General features: G+C 24.0%; 12 protein-coding genes across 12 annotated transcripts; 5 read left to right on the forward strand and 7 right to left on the reverse strand.

The window, feature by feature from the left end:
• Positions 1-526: 526 nt before the first annotated feature.
• SRAE_1000121700 (Transitional endoplasmic reticulum ATPase) lies at positions 527-3323 on the reverse strand (the record flags this gene model as incomplete). Its single annotated transcript, XM_024648146.1, has 6 exons — positions 527-589; positions 969-1272; positions 1337-1568; positions 1615-2271; positions 2321-3198; positions 3256-3323. 6 exons carry the CDS (start codon positions 3321-3323, stop codon positions 527-529), a joined length of 2202 nt encoding a protein of 733 aa, XP_024502153.1.
• Positions 3324-3777: 454 nt separating this feature from the next.
• Positions 3778-4702, forward strand: SRAE_1000121800 (Cytochrome b561, eukaryote domain and Cytochrome b561/ferric reductase transmembrane domain-containing protein; the record flags this gene model as incomplete). The annotated part of the gene is made up of 2 exons (XM_024648147.1): positions 3778-4505; positions 4564-4702. 2 exons carry the CDS (start codon positions 3778-3780, stop codon positions 4700-4702), a joined length of 867 nt encoding a protein of 288 aa, XP_024502154.1.
• Positions 4703-4904: 202 nt separating this feature from the next.
• Positions 4905-6099, reverse strand: SRAE_1000121900 (Transforming growth factor-beta, C-terminal domain-containing protein; the record flags this gene model as incomplete). Its single annotated transcript, XM_024648148.1, has 3 exons — positions 4905-5716; positions 5762-5952; positions 5993-6099. The coding sequence occupies 3 exons, from the start codon at positions 6097-6099 to the stop codon at positions 4905-4907; spliced, it is 1110 nt and encodes a 369-aa protein (XP_024502155.1).
• A 511-nt stretch (positions 6100-6610) lies between these two features.
• Positions 6611-7854, reverse strand: SRAE_1000122000 (Alcohol dehydrogenase class-3; the record flags this gene model as incomplete). Its single annotated transcript, XM_024648149.1, has 3 exons — positions 6611-6644; positions 6691-7682; positions 7735-7854. The coding sequence occupies 3 exons, from the start codon at positions 7852-7854 to the stop codon at positions 6611-6613; spliced, it is 1146 nt and encodes a 381-aa protein (XP_024502156.1).
• A 362-nt stretch (positions 7855-8216) lies between these two features.
• On the forward strand, positions 8217-9413 carry SRAE_1000122100 (Hypothetical protein; the record flags this gene model as incomplete). The annotated part of the gene is made up of 2 exons (XM_024648150.1): positions 8217-8306; positions 8352-9413. 2 exons carry the CDS (start codon positions 8217-8219, stop codon positions 9411-9413), a joined length of 1152 nt encoding a protein of 383 aa, XP_024502157.1.
• A 51-nt stretch (positions 9414-9464) lies between these two features.
• On the reverse strand, positions 9465-10155 carry SRAE_1000122200 (NIF system FeS cluster assembly, NifU, C-terminal domain and NIF system FeS cluster assembly, NifU-like scaffold, N-terminal domain and HIRA-interacting protein 5 family-containing protein; the record flags this gene model as incomplete). The annotated part of the gene is made up of 2 exons (XM_024648151.1): positions 9465-9969; positions 10022-10155. The coding sequence occupies 2 exons, from the start codon at positions 10153-10155 to the stop codon at positions 9465-9467; spliced, it is 639 nt and encodes a 212-aa protein (XP_024502158.1).
• Positions 10156-10336: 181 nt separating this feature from the next.
• SRAE_1000122300 (Diphthamide biosynthesis protein 2) lies at positions 10337-11811 on the forward strand (the record flags this gene model as incomplete). Its single annotated transcript, XM_024648153.1, has 2 exons — positions 10337-10444; positions 10489-11811. The coding sequence occupies 2 exons, from the start codon at positions 10337-10339 to the stop codon at positions 11809-11811; spliced, it is 1431 nt and encodes a 476-aa protein (XP_024502159.1).
• An 81-nt stretch (positions 11812-11892) lies between these two features.
• SRAE_1000122400 (Epoxide hydrolase 1) lies at positions 11893-13299 on the reverse strand (the record flags this gene model as incomplete). The annotated part of the gene is made up of 2 exons (XM_024648154.1): positions 11893-13170; positions 13216-13299. 2 exons carry the CDS (start codon positions 13297-13299, stop codon positions 11893-11895), a joined length of 1362 nt encoding a protein of 453 aa, XP_024502160.1.
• Positions 13300-13844: 545 nt separating this feature from the next.
• On the reverse strand, positions 13845-15376 carry SRAE_1000122500 (Major facilitator superfamily and Major facilitator superfamily domain, general substrate transporter-containing protein; the record flags this gene model as incomplete). Its single annotated transcript, XM_024648155.1, has 2 exons — positions 13845-15186; positions 15231-15376. 2 exons carry the CDS (start codon positions 15374-15376, stop codon positions 13845-13847), a joined length of 1488 nt encoding a protein of 495 aa, XP_024502161.1.
• A 763-nt stretch (positions 15377-16139) lies between these two features.
• Positions 16140-16416, forward strand: SRAE_1000122600 (Hypothetical protein; the record flags this gene model as incomplete). The annotated part of the gene is made up of 2 exons (XM_024648156.1): positions 16140-16218; positions 16259-16416. The coding sequence occupies 2 exons, from the start codon at positions 16140-16142 to the stop codon at positions 16414-16416; spliced, it is 237 nt and encodes a 78-aa protein (XP_024502162.1).
• A 261-nt stretch (positions 16417-16677) lies between these two features.
• Positions 16678-17178, reverse strand: SRAE_1000122700 (Cytochrome b-c1 complex subunit 7; the record flags this gene model as incomplete). Its single annotated transcript, XM_024648157.1, has 3 exons — positions 16678-16791; positions 16838-17079; positions 17121-17178. The coding sequence occupies 3 exons, from the start codon at positions 17176-17178 to the stop codon at positions 16678-16680; spliced, it is 414 nt and encodes a 137-aa protein (XP_024502163.1).
• Positions 17179-18272: 1094 nt separating this feature from the next.
• On the forward strand, positions 18273-19253 carry SRAE_1000122800 (Hypothetical protein; the record flags this gene model as incomplete). The annotated part of the gene is made up of 1 exon (XM_024648158.1): positions 18273-19253. One exon carries the CDS (start codon positions 18273-18275, stop codon positions 19251-19253), a length of 981 nt encoding a protein of 326 aa, XP_024502164.1.
• Positions 19254-20048: the final 795 nt, after the last annotated feature.

The raw sequence follows: 20048 nt of genomic DNA on the forward strand, positions 1-20048 counted from the left end.
TTAAAAAAAAATAATAATAATATTATTATTATTATAATGTGATGATATTGATGACACGATAAACATAAATCAGCTGCAATGCTTAATAATGATTGCGCAAGATATGATTTAAAATATCTATGTTTTAATATATTGCGAACATTGATAAGTGGACAAACTGCAATCTTCTTACAAATAGAAATACTTTATTTTTAGATAAGTAAGTTGATATATTGTAAAAATAGTTTAAAATATATCTAAGTTTTATATAAACTACAATTTTATATATATTTTTGTATGTTGTAATATTTTACTATTAATAAAGTATTTTTAAAAAAAAATGTAAAACAAAATAATTACTAAGTAATTTTTAATTATTTAAGATACGCAAATGATATAAATAAATAAATAAAACTAATATATATGTAAGAAAAATATATTATATAAAAATAAAATAATAAAAATAATTTAAGAAATCGACATACATAATTATGGGATAACATAATTATTTTAGTATAAGATAAAATAAAATAAAAATTTTCACACCTTAAATTGTATTTTGAAGGCCATTTTTATGAGTATGATCTGAAGGTGCAAGAGAATTCTTGAACTGAAAAACAAAGATAATTAGCAATTATATGTATATTTTAAATGATATTATTGTTGATTAAGGTCATCATAACGAATTGTTTCTAGTTTTTAAAATATATATTAATGATAATTTATTATATAGTTTAATGATACAATTATCATTCTATAAAGTATAAATTTTTGATATTTAAAGTAAAATATTTAGTCATTAACTATATGGTTTAATATAAGATTTTGATGGTGTTTTTAAACCAAATTTCATTGACATATATCAAATAAGTTAAAGTTAACAAAAAGAATTGATAACCTACAATGGAATGTTATTTTTCAAAGGAAGTTATATAACCTTCGATATAATGTTATTAATCAACAATATTTAATACTTTTTATGTACTTACCATCTCTAATGACTTTGTTATATGTTTCATTGATACTATTAAATCTAATTTTTTTTCATCAAATAAATTTTTATTATTTATTTTATCATTTTCAAGTAAATATATATTTTCTCTAACAGCTTCCATAACGGCATTTGACATTAAACTATAAATATCAGCACCCGACATCAAACGCGGACATTTTTGTGCAACTTTTTTTAACTCAACATCATCAGATAACTTTAATTTTCTTGTGACAGCTTCAAGGACTTTAACTTTTGTTTCAATATCTTCAGCAGCTTTTATATGTATTGTTTTATCAAACCTAAAATTATAAAAAAAAAAGTTTTAGAAAATATAGGGTAAATGTATGGTATTTATTTTTATACCTTCCAGGACTAAGTAATGCTTGATTTAAAAGATCTGGTCGATTTGTTGCAGCCATAACAAAAACTTTACAATCTTGAGTATTATTAACTGTATCAAGTTCTGTTAATAATTGTGATACAACACGATCTATAACACCTCCAGAGTCAGATGAACGACCTTGAGAAGGACATAGTGAATCCATTTCATCAAAAAATACTATACATGGTGAAGCATGATAAGCTTTTTCAAAAACTTAAAAAAAAAAAGTAATTTAATTTTAAGAAAATTAAAAATTTACGTTTTCGAATATTTTCTTCACTTTGCCCAATATATTGATTAAGTAATTCAGGTCCCTTAACAGAAATAAAAGAAATATTAAATTCATTTGCCACAGCTTTAGCTATTAAAGTTTTTCCACATCCTGGTGGACCATACAATACAACACCTGATCTTCTTACATTTATATTATTTTTTCTATTAATACCTAAACTTTCTTGAAGTATTAATTTTGTTTCCTCTAATCCACCAATATCTTTCCATCTAACATTAGGAATTGTTGGTCCATTAAAGAAATGACTTAATGATTTAGTTCTTTTTTCTAAAGCTTTATCAAAATCTTCAATTTGAGGTTTGAATAAAAAGTTTCTTTCAGGGAAAGTATTTCTATCAAAGTTTCTAAAAAAAATACTATCATCAATAAGTTGATATAATTCATTATATGAATATCCTAATGTTTTTTTAGATAAATATGTTGCCATTTTATTAGAACAATAATTTTTAAAAAATTCATAACGCATCTCTTCTGTTATTGTTGGTATAATTATTTCATAGGTAAAGTAACCTTTAATGGAAGTTGGTAAAATATTAAATTCTGTAAATGTCAAAGTAAATATAATTATTATTGAATTATTTTGTGACTTTAAAAATTCAACTAATTTTTGTATAATAAAAAGATCTAAAAATATATATATTTATATGATTATTAATAAAAACTTTCTACATACCATGTTCATTTTTTTCATTTTTATTTCCAAGTAAACCACAATTTTTTATTGTTACTATACATGGGGTGTATTCATGTACTTTTGTAAAGTTATCAAATAATTTAACATCAAAACAATCACTATCATAATTCCATAAGTCGTAAATATCCAATTCTATCAATTGATAACACAACAAATCAGACACTCTCCTAATAATTTCTCTTTGACCACAATTTTCAACCCCAACCAATGCTAATATTAATGATGATGATGGTACAATCCTCAAGTTTGATTCATATATTTTACATATTTTTTTAACAATTTTTTTCAATGATTTAATTAATATATTATATTTACTATCATAACTATACCCACCAGGTATTTTATTATTTATATTATAAAGTTGATACATTGTTGTTGATAAATTTAAGTATGAATATTTTGTATCTAAGTTAACTTTAAAAAATATTTTTTCTCCAGTAGTTTCAAAATTATATAAATCTACTTTTTTTATACATAAAATATCTTGATCTTTAACAAATGTCTCTTTTTCAAGAAAATTTTCAATTGTTTTTTCAATAGGTATATCTAATGATTTTTTATATATTCTTATCATATTAATTTTGCATACTTTTGTACAAGAAAATATTTCTTTAGAAATATAAAGTTTTTTAATAGTGTATTTGTTAAGTATTAATGTACCAAAGACATTAAAAGCTGATGTTACATTCATAATTGCATGATTATTTCTTATCCAAGTATTATAATTTAAAATTTTTACAAGTATAATAGTAGATAAAAGTTTAATATTGTTTGTTTTATCTAAAAAAGTAATATTGTATAAAGTATTTGGGTGAATCATTTCTTTAATCATAAAATGAATTGGAAGATATATAGTTCTAAAAAAAAAATATTTATTTTATTAAAATATTTAAAATATTATATAAAAAAGATACCTGACATCATGATAATCAACATTTTTTGAGACTGTTATTTTAATACCATTTTTAATTGATTTATTCATTTGTTTAATGATAATCTTCCATAACCATACATTTTGTAAGAATGTTCTTAATAAATATTTTAAAATTTTAAAGTTAATTATTGTACACATTCTAAAAAATTTTATTATATTTTAAAAATTAATAAAAATATTAAATTAAAAAAGTAAATAAATATTTACTATCTTATCTTTTTTATGAAACGAGAAAGTTTTATAATATATATGTCTTTATTTTAGTAATATGAATCACTTTTAAAAAGGATTACTCATGTATTCTTTTGTGCTATCACAACAAGACTAATAAACATTCTTTTAAACCATCTTTATCATATTTTAGAATGAAATTTATTTAGTTAATATGCATTTTGATAAGATACATAGTAAAATAATAGTTATATTATTATTATTATTATTCACAAAATTATTTTTATAGTTACTTTTAAAATAAAAGTTTGTAAGATTATTTTTATTTAAGATGTCTAAAAATATATATGGAAATACTATTTCACCTGGTCATCCATATTGGGATTACTCTGAGGAACATGATGATGATTATGTTGGATTAGAATCTACAACAAAAGTTGATAAAGATTTACTAGAAATAAAACAAGCATCACTTAGAATTTTTGATTTTTTTAGTACATTTAATCAATTATTTGGATTGTCAATGGTAATATTAGTAGGATATTTTTATGGAAATATTGATGGTTCATATTACTGGAAAAATATTGATAGTAAAAGTTTAACAGCTGAAGATGAAAGAGCATACCTTAATTTACATGGTTTAGCTGTCATTGTTGGACTTGTATTTTTTCATGGTGAAGGAATTTTAATAAATCGCCATTTTAGACATGAACTAAAATGTATATTTAAGGTATATCAAATAATATTTAATATAATCTCCTTAGCATGTGGAGCATTTGCCTTAGCATCATTTGTAATATACTCAAACAAACAAATAGACTATCAATATTATTCTTTTCAATTTTGGTTATTATTAGGTGTTTTAACTATATATGTTGTAGTATCAACTATATATATGTTTGTTTATACATTTCCTAGATTACCTAAAAAGTTTCGCCTTATAATTAAACCATATACAAATGCCATGACATTAGTTGCATTTGTCTTATCATCTGTCTACTCAATCTTATCTAATGCACTTTATATTAATAAATATCTAAATAAAACTAATGCTCCAATGTAAGTTTTATTATCTAATAATAATTATAAAAAAAAATAATAAATATAATAATTATAGTTGTAATAAAGATGAAAATTGTATTGTAAATTTACAATATGTTATGAATTTTGGTCTTCTATCAACTGTATTGTATTGTATTGTTGTTGTCATACAAGCATCCAAGAAAACATGGAGTAGAAAAATTAAGAATTTATAGAAAACAAAAAAAAAAAAATAAGTAAATAATAAATAAATAAATAAATGTTGTTTTATTCTAAAAATTTTTAAATTAAAATGATAAGATTGTTATAATAAATTAAAAAATTTTTTATTAAACTATATTTATAATATAAAATTTGCTAGTTAAAAAAAAAAAAGTTATAAGATAAAATTATTAATAGATAAAAAAAAAGAAAGTATCATTGACAGCCACATTCAATAGCCATCATAGCTTGATATCTTTTAATTACTACATTACTATTATCATCAATAAATAAAATTTTCATAGGTTTTAATTTTGTAGGACTACATTTAGGAGGATCTGTTCTTGTTGGATCAATTAAATGAATAAGTGTAGTAATAATGGCGTGATTTGTTGCATTCATATTATTATTTAAGGGAAATGTACATGAACCATCACAATAAGATGCTTCATATCCCCTTGGTGCAATGACCCAATGATCCCATCCAAGATCTTTAAATTCAATAAAAAATTTATGAAGTTGGCAACGTGGATAAAAACGAAAAGGATTATGAGTTTTAAAATTAAATGGTACTAATTTTTCAGAAATATTTTGATCAATTAATGATCTTTTTAAACGATATGAATTTATATCAAATTTTTCTTCATCTAGATATATTGATTGTTTATTATTATTAGAATATTGTAGTGATGTCAATACAATAACCTTGTAGTCTCCAAAATTTTCTAAACTTTTACCATTATAATCAATGTATATTATTCCATCATTATCATTTGTATTTAACCATTTAAATAATATTGATGTTATATTAAGAATGTATGTATTTTTTAATTGAGACATATCAGTTGTATCAATCATTATACTCTCTTCAGTTTCTTTTCTTTTAATACTTGCTGTTAACCATCCTAATTCATATATTTTTTTGTTAAAAATTATTCTTAATTCACTTGTAATTAATTTACTATCTTTTAGAAGTAATTTTGATACTTCAAATAATAAAATACTTTCTTTTACATTTGAAAATATTTCTATATACATAAAAATATTATAAAATGAATTTATTATTAATTTACCTTTTGGTGATAAACAAATAACTTCATCAGGTGTTGATATATCATACATTAAATATTTATCATTTTTAAATATTTCTTCCATATACTTTTTTGAAAAATCTTCTCTAGATATATCATTAATTTCAAAACTAGGAACTTTATTTATTCCAATTGTTTTAAGTAAACCATCTTCAAAAACATTTCTTGTATTACTAAAAATTTTAATAAAATTAAAAGAAAAAAAAGCCATACTTTTCAAATTCAATTGGAACAGAAACTTTATCTTCCTCATTTAGTAAATATATTCTAAAAGTGAAACCAATTTTTATAATAGAAATTATAAGTAAAAATTTAAACATTTTTATATTTTTAATTCTACAATATTTAAAAATTAACTAAATGACAAAATTTTAATATTTTATGGCATTAATGTTTAAGTTAACGTTAAAAATATAAAGAAACTTGATACTATTCTCAAGAGTGTAGTAAATGACAAAGATTATTTTCCAACTTGATTGGAACAATTTAAAGTAGTAAAGCAATTTTTATTTATAGTATCACAAATTATCCCATGTTTTATTGTATTTTTTACTACTTAAAATCAATGATGATTATGAGGAATTAACAATTAAAATATACTTACTTCTTAGAGTAAACTACTTTATCATTTAAATATATAATGTAAATGTTCAAGTTACTTGTACCTTCTTTCAACTTTTTCTTTATATAATAACATTAAATATTATTTAAAAAAATGAAAAATTTAAATATAAACACTTTATTGTTCATATTCATTATATTAATTTATAAAACAAAAAATAAAACTTTATTTATATAAAAAAACAACTTTGTTTTCAAATAAGTAATCAGTTATTCATCACATAAATTTATAACAGAGCGTAAACTATAAAAAAAAATTTAATTATTAAAAAAAAATCAAATATACTTACCTTTCTCCACGATGAAGAACATCAAAAGCTTCATTAATTTTTTGGAAAGGAAATGTGTGTGTAACAAATTCATCCAAATTCAAGACACCATTAATGTTGTCATCAACAAGCTTTGGAACGGAATCTTTACTTTTGTAACCTCCAAATGCTGTTCCACGCCATGTTCTACCAGTAACAAGTTGGAATGGTCTTGTACTTATTTCCTGTCCTGAACCAGCAACACCAATAATACAAGATTCTCCCCATCCTTTGTGGCAAGCTTCAAGAGCTTCTCTCATTGTTTTAACGTTTCCAATGCACTCAAATGTGTAATCAAAACCACCATCATATTTATCAACTAAATAACTTTGGAATGATTTATCCTTTGGAGCATTCAATGGATTTTCAAAATCTGTAGCACCAAACTTTTTGGCAACTTCCTCTTTTCGTGGATTAGTATCAATAGCTACAATTCTCCTGGAACCAGCCATCTTGGCACCCATAACAGCAGCCAACCCTACAGCACCAAGCCCCCAAACAGCAACAGTACTATTTTTTTCAACTTTACAAGTATTTTTTACAGCACCAAGACCTGTTGTAATACCACAACCAAGAAGGCAAACTTTTTTTAAATCAGCCTTCTCATTAATTTTACAAAGTGAGATATCAGAAACAACAGTGTACTCTGAGAAGGTTGAACAACCCATAAAATGATAAATAGGTTTCCCTTTACAGGTAAATCTTGATGTTCCATCAGGCATAACACCATTTCCCTGTGTTACACGTATTTTTTGGCATAAATTTGTTTTTGGATTTTTACAATATTCACACTCTTTACATTGTGGAACATATAAAGGAATAACATGATCACCAGTTTTAAATTCAGTAACATTAGGTCCTACATCACATACTATACCAGCTGCTTCATGTCCAAGAACAACAGGAAATAAACCTTCTGGGTCTTGACCACTAAGTGTAAATGCATCTGTATGACATAGAGCAGTATACAAAATCTTACAAGAAAAAAAATTATTTAAAAAATATAAAAAAATAGTTATTTCTTACTTTTATTCTAACTTCATGTTCTTTTGGTGGTGCAACCTCGATAGTTTCAATAGATAAAGGTTCATTTGGAGCCCATGCAATAGCAGCTTTGCATGTAATAACTTTTCCATCAAATGACATCTTGAAAATAATCACACTAAAATATATGTATAATTAATAAATTTTATAAACAACATATTAACTACTCATATGATAATAATAATAGTAATATAAATGTTGTAATACATATATTTATACTTTACTTTATATTAAAAAATATATTAATTCAATATTAAAATACAAAAATAAATAAACTAAAGATCAAAAGTTTTTAAATTTCTCCATTATCAATATAACCTTTATTTTTATCTTATAACACAAATGATGACTTTTTAAGGTTTCATAATTACATTTGGAATTGTGCAATATTAAATACTTCTTATAACGATTTTTTTTCTAAATTTTTTATAACAACCATATATTAATTACTTACTGACTGTATAATGGGAAGTTATCCTTGTACTAGGAATTTTGATAGTCAATCAAATAATTATGATAATCAGAGAATAACAAATTTTGTAACAAGAGGTCCTGTAAGTTTTTGACAAAACATTTGTTTAGTGGCTATTTTATTTTAGCACAATTCATTATGGAAAAATGTAGGAATTAATAGTAGTGGTAAAAACTTTAAAATTGCAGAAAAAACTGATGTAAGAAAAAAACGAAAAAAATATATAAAAAATGGTGGAATTTTTGTTTTTTTATGTCATTTCATAATTGTCTTTGCAATGTGTATTTTAACATTAAATGATATAAATATTTTTCAACAACAGGCAAATGTTGAAATTGTTAATTTAATGAATTTACCTAATTTCATAAAATTAATAATGAGAGAGTCAGAAAATTTTGGACTACATATAATTATTTCATGTTTTTTAATAGAAATGACATCTTTATATTTTACGAAAGCGAGGACAAATTTTTTAGATATTATGAGTTCATTTCTTTTTTTAATACTTGGATATCTTAAATTTACTGACAATGATGCAGTTGAAGGAATTTTTGTTGAATTAGCACTAACGTCAATGACTTCTGTTGTCACATTTGCCAACCTTGTCTTGCCAAAACTTCCAAAACACAAAACTAAATCTAATTCAATAATGAGTGCTTTTCATGTAGATTCACCATCAAGTCAATGTGAAAGTATTTATGAATTTTCTGATAATAATGAAGATGAAAAAATGGATGTTGATGAATATAAAATTGAACCAGAAAATAAATTGTTAAATAGATTAAAGTTTAGAGATACTACCAGAGATGATACACCAATTCGTGAAATAAGACCACTACTAAATAATTTTAAATTGGATAACAATAGTGGAAATTTACATACAAAACAAAGGGAAAATGTTTTTTCAAGGAGTAATTTAATTTCAAATCAAGAATATAATCATCGACCTATATTTAAGAGACCTTTATTTACTCGAGAAACTTATATGGAAAGCAAAAACCTATTCTATAAATCTTCAACTGTTCCACAATTACCAAAAAAACAGCAATTTAGTGAAAATGAGATTTCGTGTAATTCAAGTTATTATAAGATACGTAAATCATATGTCTACATTGGATTATTATTATTAATGGCTAACACATTTTATAATATATTCTCTTTCTATCAACAATTCCGACAAAGCTGGTAACATTCTTTTTATTATTTTAATTTCTATATATACTAAAGTCATAACATCTATTTATTCTTTTTTTAATTTCTGTTCTAGTTTTTCCAATTCTTTTTCAATAATATCATCTGTTTCATCTTTTACTTCAATTACATCTTTTACTTCTGGTACATAAAATTGCATCATATTTTTAATTCCACTTTTTAATGTTACCTGTGAACTTGGGCAACTTGTACAACTTCCCTGAAGTTTTAATTTTAAAATTCCATCTTCAAAACCTTTATAAATAATATCTCCACCATCTTCTTGTACCATTGGTTTTATTCGTGATTCAAGTAGTTCCTTTATCATTGCAACTGTATCATCATCATCAGGTAAGATTGTTGTATCTGTTATTTCATCTGACTCTGTAAATTCTTCATTTATAATAGGTTTCTCACTATTAAGGAAATCCATTATTGTTGCAAATATTTCTGGTTTCATAACTCCCCAATGTATATCTTCATCTTTTTTGGTTATTGTAATAAAATCTTCTCCAAAAAATACTCCCTTTACACCATCAACTCGGAAAAGTTGTCTAAAAGTTTTTAACAATAAAAAATTAGATTTTTTTTTATTTTATAACATACAATGCCAAAGGACTTTGTTTGGCCTCAGAAACAGAGGTAAAATTGTATGTTTTTGTATTCTCCTTTAAAATACTTTTTCCGGGCATAAATTTTAGTGTTAAAGGATTAGGAGTTTCTTGGGTCTGTATAAACATAGACCGAACAAAATTGTATGAAACATTATTTAATTTTGTAATAATATTTACAGAATTTTTTGAATTAATAAATCGAAGCAACATCATTAAATGAATTAATGTTTTCTGATTGATAAACATTACACCAATTTTTTAAACACCATCTTGATAAGACGTTTAAAAAGTTTAATTTTTTAAAATTATGTCAGTTTTAAATGATCCTTCAGCTTTGAAACTTTATTCTGATGACAATGTAATTACTCAAGATATTTCACATGGTACAGAAGAAAATTTTCTCAATATTTTACAGGTATAATTTTGAATTTAAAAGTTTTTACTAATAATTTAATTTAGAATTTATCAGAGGATGATCTTTATAAATTTTTTGAAATTGATAAATGTATTAAATGGATTGATGAAAATAAATTTCAAAGGGTAGCTCTTCAATTACCAGATTCTTATCTCATTTATGCATATTTTATTGTACAAAATATTGAAAAAAAGTTAGAACATGTAAAACTGTATGTATTAGCTGATACTTCTTATCGTAGTTGTTGTGTTGATGATATTGCAGCTGAACATGCAAAATGTGATTCATTAATTCATTTTGGTGAATCTTGTCTTACATTAGCTTCATGTAGAATGCCTGTACTATATATTTTAGGAAATTTACCTATAAATATAGATTTAATTAAAGATTTTATTTGTAAAAATGAAATTAAAGAAGAAAATATTGCCTTAGTATATGATTCTTCATACAATAAACATGGAGAGGAATTATTTAATCTTCTTAAAGAATTATTAAGTGATAAAAGAATATTTCATTTTCCAATTGATACAAGTAAAGAGGGGAAACGTGTAATTGGAAGAAGTGTTCCCAAAGAATTTGATGAAAATTTAGAAAATGTTTTAGTTTTTTTTGTTGGTTCTTGTGATTCGCCATTAATAACATTATGGATGATGACATTTATCAATATAGTTCAAGGAATTATTTATGATCCTATTTTAAATAAAATAGAATACAAAGATTCTTTTGCATTTAGATTATTAAAAAAACGGTTATTTCTTATTGAAAAGATTAAAGATGCAGAAAGTATTGGATTAGTTATTGGAACACTTGGAGTTAGTGGACATAATGAAGCTATTCAAAGAGTGAGAGAGTTATGTAAACTTAATGGAAAGAAATTATATGTTTTTTCGATTGGAAAATTAAATGAAGCAAAGTTGGCTAATTTTTCAAATGAAATTGATGTTTTTATATTGTTAAGTTGCCCATTTGGTGTATTGTTGGAGACTCGTGATTTTCATAAACCTTTAGTTTGCCTATTTGAAGCAGAAATTGGTTTGAATGGAGATAAAAAGTGGTTTGCTGAAAAAGGATGGACAAGTGAATTTTTAAACTTTATAGATGATAAAATTAAAAGTTCAACCTGTGAAGATGATGTTGATGTTAGTTTAGTTACTGGGCAAATTCGTAGAACAAATTTAAATTCATACAAAAATGACAAAGAAAGTCAGGAAATTCAGCTTTATTCTGCAAATAGTGTACTATCTAATAGATCATGGAAAGGACTAGATCCAAGTATTAAAGTTAATGATGATGATGATTTAACAATTAAAGAAGGAATAAAAGGAATTGGAGCTCAATATTTATCAGAACCTTTTAATAAAAATTAAAAATATTTTATAGTTATTATTATTTCCATAAATGAAAATTGTATTGAAATAAAAATAATTATATATTCAATTTTTTTAAACTTAAACAGTTTTTACAAACTTAAATATATCATATGCTAACTCTTTAGGTTTTTGAAAAGCTGCAAAATGTCCTCCATCTTCCATAAGAGTAAAATGTGTGGTATTGTAATGAAGTGAAAAAATTTCTAAAGGTGTTCTAATTCCAAGATCATTTGGAAATGAGGCATAACCAGTAGGTATTGATACATATACTTTACTGGTTTCAAAACATTTGGAATTATAAAAATATTCTCTATAGTATCGTTGAGATGAAACTATATTTCCATTAGTCCAATATATCATGACAATCGTTATCAATTCATCAAGTGTAAAGTCTTTTGTTAGTCCACCATCTTGCAAATAGATATATTTATTTGACGTCCATGTTGAATATTTTTCAAGGATATATGCTGCCAAACCAATAGGAGAGTCATTCAATGATGTTCCTACTGTATCTGGTTTTGTTCCTTGAATATGCCCATATCCAAATTCTTTTAAAATAATACTAATTATGGAAAGAGCATTATAATCGGAGAATTCTTTGTCCTTGAAAACTAATGTTGGAAATATACTACCAACTATTTGATAATAATAGTCCCAAATTGATGTTGGTGAAAAAAAGGCCATATTTAAATGTAAACCTAAACAATTCTCTGGCCAGAATCTTGCTAAATTTGATGTTATTACTGCTCCCCAATCACCTCCTTGGAGGAAAAATTTTTTATGACCCAATCTTTCCATTAATTTTTTAAATATTCTTGCTGTTGCTATCTGATTTAAATCCTTTTTTCTTGGTTGAGAAGAATAACCATATCCTGGAATTGATGGAATGATCAATTCAAATGCAAAGTCATCTTTCGTCGAAGGTAAATGGTTTTTTGGATCAGATAACATTGGTATTATTTTATAAAATTCAAATATATTTCCAGGCCATCCATGAACAAGAAGTAAAGGATATACTTTTGTGTATTTTTTATCAGGAATTACCCGAATAAAATGAATATTAAGTCCTTCGATTTCTGTGGTAAATTGAGGAAATGAATTTAAAATATTTTCATATTTTTTCCAGTTATATTGATTTATCCAATAATTTTTTAATTTATGTAATGTTTTTGAATTGAAACCATACTCAAAAGTATCAACATCCTCCAATACTTCATGTGAAATTCTGGCATTCTCTAATCTATATTTTAAGTCATCTAATACCGATTTAGAAACATTAATTTTAAAATCATATATCTTTGTGTCATCAGCAACTTTTTCTCCAGAACCATAATATCCATCATTTTCAATAATAATCTATAAAAATAAAAAATAATTTTGTTATTCTATATATAAAATTACCTCATTCTTGTTTGTAATATTATTAAAAATAGCCCATGAAAGAATCAAAATAATGATGGCAGATAGCCATTGAAATTTTGACATATTGCTATAAAATGAAATTTATTATGAAATTATTTATTTATATAAAAGAAAATAAATATTGAAATACAAGGTCAATTTATTGCTAAAGAAGTATGAACAGACAAATAAACTTTATCAATAATATTGATGATAATATACAAAGTGTTACTTATAATCAAATTTAAAAATTTTTTATATACAATTGTATATAAAAAAGCAAAATAAGATTGTTTATTGTGCAAAGTTGTTACATGTTGTGTAAAATTTTTGAAAACAAACGTTGCCTATTATTTAAAGTTAAACATATGATACTAATTGTTTATCACTATCTTCTTAGATATTTAATTTCTAGTGAAGAGTGATAACTACCATCAGTAGTCAAAAATACATTTTTGTTAAACTTTATATGTTAACAATTTATTAAACATAAATGACAAATCAATTACAATAATGATTTTTAATTATATCAAAAAATAATTAGATATTCATTTGTTATTTATTATAATAATGTAATAGTTAAAAAAAAATAAGTTTATTTATTTAATTAAAATTGTTTGGAAGAGTAATTAAGTGTTTTTGGTTGGCATATCAATTTCTTCTCCCATTCTCTTGTCTGCCAAGGTACGCTTAAGAACAGGTTTTAAAAATATAAATGTAACTAAGACAAAAAGAATACCAAGTCCAGCAATATAAAAATTAGAATAAAAGAAGTCTTTTGCAAAGTATTTATCATTAACGACACTTTTTTCATAACAAACTTGATATTCATCTGCTCGTAGACCAGTGGCCCTTTTAGAGAATATATCAATACCTTTTCCAATGATAAGTGTAAATATTTGACCCATAATAACAATATATCCAGAAGAAATACCTTCAGATACAGGATATGTACATTCAGCAGCAAGTTCTAAACCATTTGGATATGCTGATAAACCACAGAAACCAAACAAAATTGCAGTAATTATTAAAACATAAGTCATTCCTGGGAAATAAGCAGTAAAGACAAATGAAAGTCCAAAAATAATAGCTCCAAGCATTGCTACTTTCATTGTTAATGCAAATTTCTTGGTTCTATCAACAAATATTCCTGATGCTACAGATCCAAAAACTCCACCAGTTACCATTAATGCAGCACATGCACCAGAAAATGCTGGTCTATATCCACTTGAGCAGAGAAGATCATTTATTTTTATATAAAGAGTATTAAACATTCCTATACCACCTCCCAAAATAAAAATAATAACAAGATATTGTACATTTGTAAAAGCTTCCTTCATTCCTTTCAAATATGGCATTTCTTTTTTAATAGAAGTAACTGAAGGTGGAAGTAAAGGAGCATTTTTATGAACAAAGATAAATGTTATTAACATTCCAAGAACTGCTGGTACTCCACCAATAAATATTGTTGTTTTGACATCTTCAGGAACGGAAACAACAGCTGGTGATATAATGTTAGCAAGCATAACTCCCAATGGATTTGCCATAATACCTATTGTTGTTGCAAGAGCGCGTTGGTTAGATGGAAACCATACAGAGGAAACTTTAGGTGGTGTAAACATAATCCATGGATATGCAATAGCAGCTAAGGAGGTACCAAAATATGCACCATAAGCCTTGTACTCTCCCATATAACATGATGCCATTCTAATAAGATTTCCTATACCATTACATGCATTTGCTATCCAAATTGAATTTTTCAATCCAACTTTATCGGATAAAGGAATGGCAATCAATCCAAATGGTATTGTTGTGGCAATAAAAAGCCCAGAAAGAACAGCATCGGCATAATTATTACCATAATATTGATTTGTAACAGTGTTAATTGATGCAAAACAAATCCAACTATATGTATTAGTAAGGTTTGCCAAAGCAACTGAAAGAAGAACTATCCAACGAATTTTGTATGTTCTTAAAAATTAATATTATAATCAAATTAATGATTAAAAACATACCTTAATTCAACTCTTGAAGACACTGGATCTTCTTCACTCATTTTTCCTAAAGCTTGCTTTGCTTCATCACTCGTCAAAAGTGGTACAGATACATTTGGCTTTTCTAATGTATTCTCTGATTTTGTTATGCTATTTTTAGTATCCATTCTAAAATTAAAAAAAAAATAACATAAAGATGAGAAAATAAATTTTTAACAAAAACTATAGCACAACATTATAAATATTATCAACAACATAATGCAAATATTTTATAGAAATATCTTAAAATCGTTTAACATAAATTTTTTCCAAAATGATTTATTGTTAGCATGACTTATTATAATCATACAAAATGAATATGATTGTGATATTTAGCATATAATAAAGGGGAAATTTAAAATTTACAATCAGGCGGTGAAGAAAATACATAGCATTTTGTAATGAACGTTATATATATATCTTATTACAAACAAGACGATAATTTAAAATAAAGTTACAAATAAAGCAATGATAAGAGTAACACATACTTTCCTCATCAAAAAATTACAAATTACAACCTACTATCATACAACAAGCAATGTACAAAAATTTAGACCTACGAAAAGACATTAAATTTAATATATTATATATAGTACTAAGTTTTATAATATAATTACCTGTAATAAAATTTAAAAAAAAAAAACCAAATAATTCAAAATAAATTAGATTTAAAGATAAAAAAAATTTCTAATATAAAGACGTTTAGTCATCCATTAAATTTTTTCTCATAAGAAAAGCTAATTTTAAATATGTAAAACTCTATTCCAAAAAGTCTTGAGAAGATTTTAAACTATTAATTTTCCGACATTTGTCCCTTTTTTTGAGCCATTCTCAATCACTTTGTATTGTAACTTAGAAGTTCTAATATTAAAATAAATTTTAGATTCCAAGATGAGTGCCTCTATCCGTAGTTATTTTCAACCATTAATGAAACTCAAGGATGCATATTTTCATCCATATGAGGACTTTGGTAAGTGATCATTATTATAAATAATATAATAATTTTTTAGGAAGAGCAAACATTTTCCGTGCTGTTTTGGTATCATACGTTGGAGTCTATTTCGCAGCTAAATGGAACTCTGAACGAAAAGCTAAAGCCCTTAAGGCCGAAAAAATTGCCAAGAAGGAATCTGTTGTTAAAGATGCCCTTGCTAGAGCTGGATTTTAAATTAGTAACAGATAGATGTTTTGTACTAGCGAAATTAAATTGGTTTTTTTATAGGATTTGTAATTATCGTGTAAGATTTATCGATTTAAGAATAAATTGTTTTTCTTTTCTTTTTGTTATTACCTATATCTCACAATTATTCTTTAATTAAAAGTGCTTACGATCAAATCGTCTTCAAAATTTAAATCATTTTAAAAACAAAATATACAATATCAACAATATCAAAATTTTATTTAAATCAACCTAGATGTAAAAACAAGTTTAATGTTTATCAGGTTTAGGCATCTGATAATCTGGAACTATACCAGAAGAGTTAGCTCTTTCCTCTTTTTCAGCTTCGACTTCATCCAAATATGGTTTTAAATACCAAGTTTCCTAAATAATTTTCATAAATATTGTAAAAAATAAAATAATTACTTACATCTTCCCATTTAGTCCATTGATCTCTTGGCAATTTTTCACCATGAAGAGATAAAACATGTGCTCGAGATAGGCGCATCTTACGTTCATCAAATTTCCATGGTTCTTTTAAATTAAGTCTTCTAAGGGCTTCTTGAACTTCGGGGGCTGGTTCAAAACATTGATCGTGGAAAAGTAAACCATACTTACGTCCTCCCCATAAATAATTCCAAGATACATAACGAGCCATACGCACAAATTTATCTTAATAAAAAGTTTATTTTTTTTTTAAATATTCCACCTACTGTCATATGTAAATTTAATATTTTTGGCAGCAGCTGGTATAACGTTCCATGGAGCCATTATTCTAAAAAAAAATGTATAGAAAAATAATAGCTACAAAATTATGAGCAGAAAATGAGACTTTGGAAATACGTTCTTTAGTTGTGTTGTTAAATTCTTTTCAAGAAATTATTTTCTTGGTAAAAATAGTTTATATGAAAATACTTCATTAATATGATAAGAAACAAAGAAAAAAACTGTTTATTAAGTTAATTAATTTTATTATTAATTTATTTGCATTATTTATAGTCAAATTTGTTTTTAAATAACTTTAAAAAAGATTAATTTAAAAAGAAATTATTTTTTTGGTGTATTAAAAATCAAAGTAAAAGTTATCATTTGTTGAAATAAGTTTTTCTAATACTAAAATTTTAAAAATATATACATATGATTGTTTCATTATTATTTTAAAGTGGTGAGGAAATAGTTTTTTTTTTTTTTAAATAAGTTTAAAATAAATATAATTATTTTATATTTTTATAAAATATATTTAATAATCTATGGAGATAATATATAATTTTTTGAATAAAAAATATCTATTACTAATACTACTTATTTTACAATTAATGGCCTTCAATGAAGTGAAACACCTTAAAGGTGTATTTAATAAATATAAATAATATCCACTTTTAAATACAATGTATATTAAAAATTTATCCATTAAGTGAAATTTTTTTTTAAAATTCAAGTTATAAATAAAAGATAATAACTACTAAAATATAAATTATTTTTATAAAAATAATGAGTTCTATTGAACTAATATTCAAGGTCTTATTTATTATATGGATATATAAAACTTTAGCAAAAATCAGACAAACTGTCATTTTATAATAGGATTTTACCTTTAAATATATTTTATTTTTCATATAAGGATATTTAATTATTATCTATCTGCTAATAATTTAATGTAAACAAAATATAATAATTATAAATTATTGTAATTATTGTATAATTTTTTTTCCAATAACTATATTTTAACTATTAAAATATTAATATAAATTATAATGAATAATTTATTTTATCAAGTAAAAATATTACTTTTTATTTCAATATTAACTTTTATAATTGTTTTAAATATAGAATGTCATGATAATTTTATTAAAGGAAAACCTAAAATGTTATATAATTTGTCATTTGATGTGTTATCAGACAAATCAACCTCACAAGAAAATAATGTTTTATTAAAATTACCAAATAATGATGTGACAACTCAAAATATACCCACTGAATCAGAAGAAGAAATGTCAGATCCATTTGTATTTACGACATCTATACCTTCTGTCTCTCCTCAACCTCCAGGGATTGATTTAAGTTTTGATAACAATCTTGAGACAACAACTTTAGATAGTCTTATAGCAAATTCAAGAACAACAAATTTTATTGAATTATCAACATTAAAAGATGACTTTAATTTGGAGGATAATGATACAATTGAAGATGATCAAATAAATATTACTGTAGCTCCTTTGAATTCTAGTAAACAGGTATCATTGTCAAATGATTTTGACAATAAAACATCAGAAGGAGTAAATAATTTTAGTAATTTTGATATAAATGATCAATATGTTTCCTTAATTTCTAAAGAAGCATTCATAACAACAACACCAGCAAATGAACTTAATGATAATGATGAATTAGATAACCTGGATGATAATGAAATATTTTTAAATACTTCCTCAACTACTACAATATTACCAAAAATGGTAAATGAAAATATTCCTTTGACAACAGAAGTATACCCAACAAACATAACATCTACATCGGAGGAAGTTCATTTGAATAATTCAGATAAATTCATTGTTGATGAATATAATGGTAATTCAATTGAAAATAAATATACAAATGATATAAAAAAATTATGCCCAGAAGTTGAGATTTGTAATCCTGGATGTGGTATAAGTATTGATTTTGATGGTTGCCAGAAATGTACTTGTTTATGGATACCAAACTTTTGTATAGAAACTTCTGATTGTAATGGTCCTGAATATATTTGTGAATATGGTAAATGTCTTTGTGATATTAATTATACTCAAGATATGGAAAGATCAGGAATTTGTATTCCAAAACCAAATAGTTTAAAACAAAATGATGTATAAAAAAGGAAATAAATTAGAGTAATGGATAATGTTTTGAGGTGCTAATTAATTTGTCTTAATTATAATTGTAGATCATAATATATATTTTAAATATTAATTTAAATTAATTAGTATTTTAACCTAATAATATGTATTTAGATTATTATTATTTCAATATTATTTTAATTTCCTTAGCATCAAGATAACTTGTCATATTTTTAATTTATAAATAAATACTTTTTTTTGTTTAATCTATTAATTAAGATTATATATAGTATAATAACTATTTAAAGATAATCATAATACAATCTAGATAGTTTTATTAAAATTAAGACCATAATGACGTATTGGTGGAAATCTTTAACCACAAAAGAATATATATAAAAACAAGAACAATTTCATTAGACCTAAACATTAGTAAGATTTTGATAAGAATGACAAAAATTATATGAATAAGGAGGATAAAATTACTAATTCCTATGAGAGTAGAAGTTTTATAAATCGAAATATATCTTGGACGACTCAATTGTTGCTAATGAAACATATTTTGATATTAAAAAAAAATATACAATATCTGTAATTTTTTATCATCTATGTCCATTTAATTATGACATATATTTTATCAAAGTTTTTTAAATTTTAGGATTATAAATTTACTGACATAAATATGTGTATATATTTTAGAAAACCCTTGATATATAACATTCATATTTGTTATATGCCATTCCAGTTACCATTACTTTCATTTAAATATTTTTACTTTTTAAAATTTTTTGTTAAAAAATTATTTTTCTATTAAATAATATATAATTTCGT

This window comes from Strongyloides ratti (genome assembly GCF_001040885.1).
Source record: "Strongyloides ratti genome assembly S_ratti_ED321, chromosome : 1".
Lineage (NCBI taxonomy): Eukaryota > Metazoa > Nematoda > Chromadorea > Rhabditida > Strongyloididae > Strongyloides > Strongyloides ratti.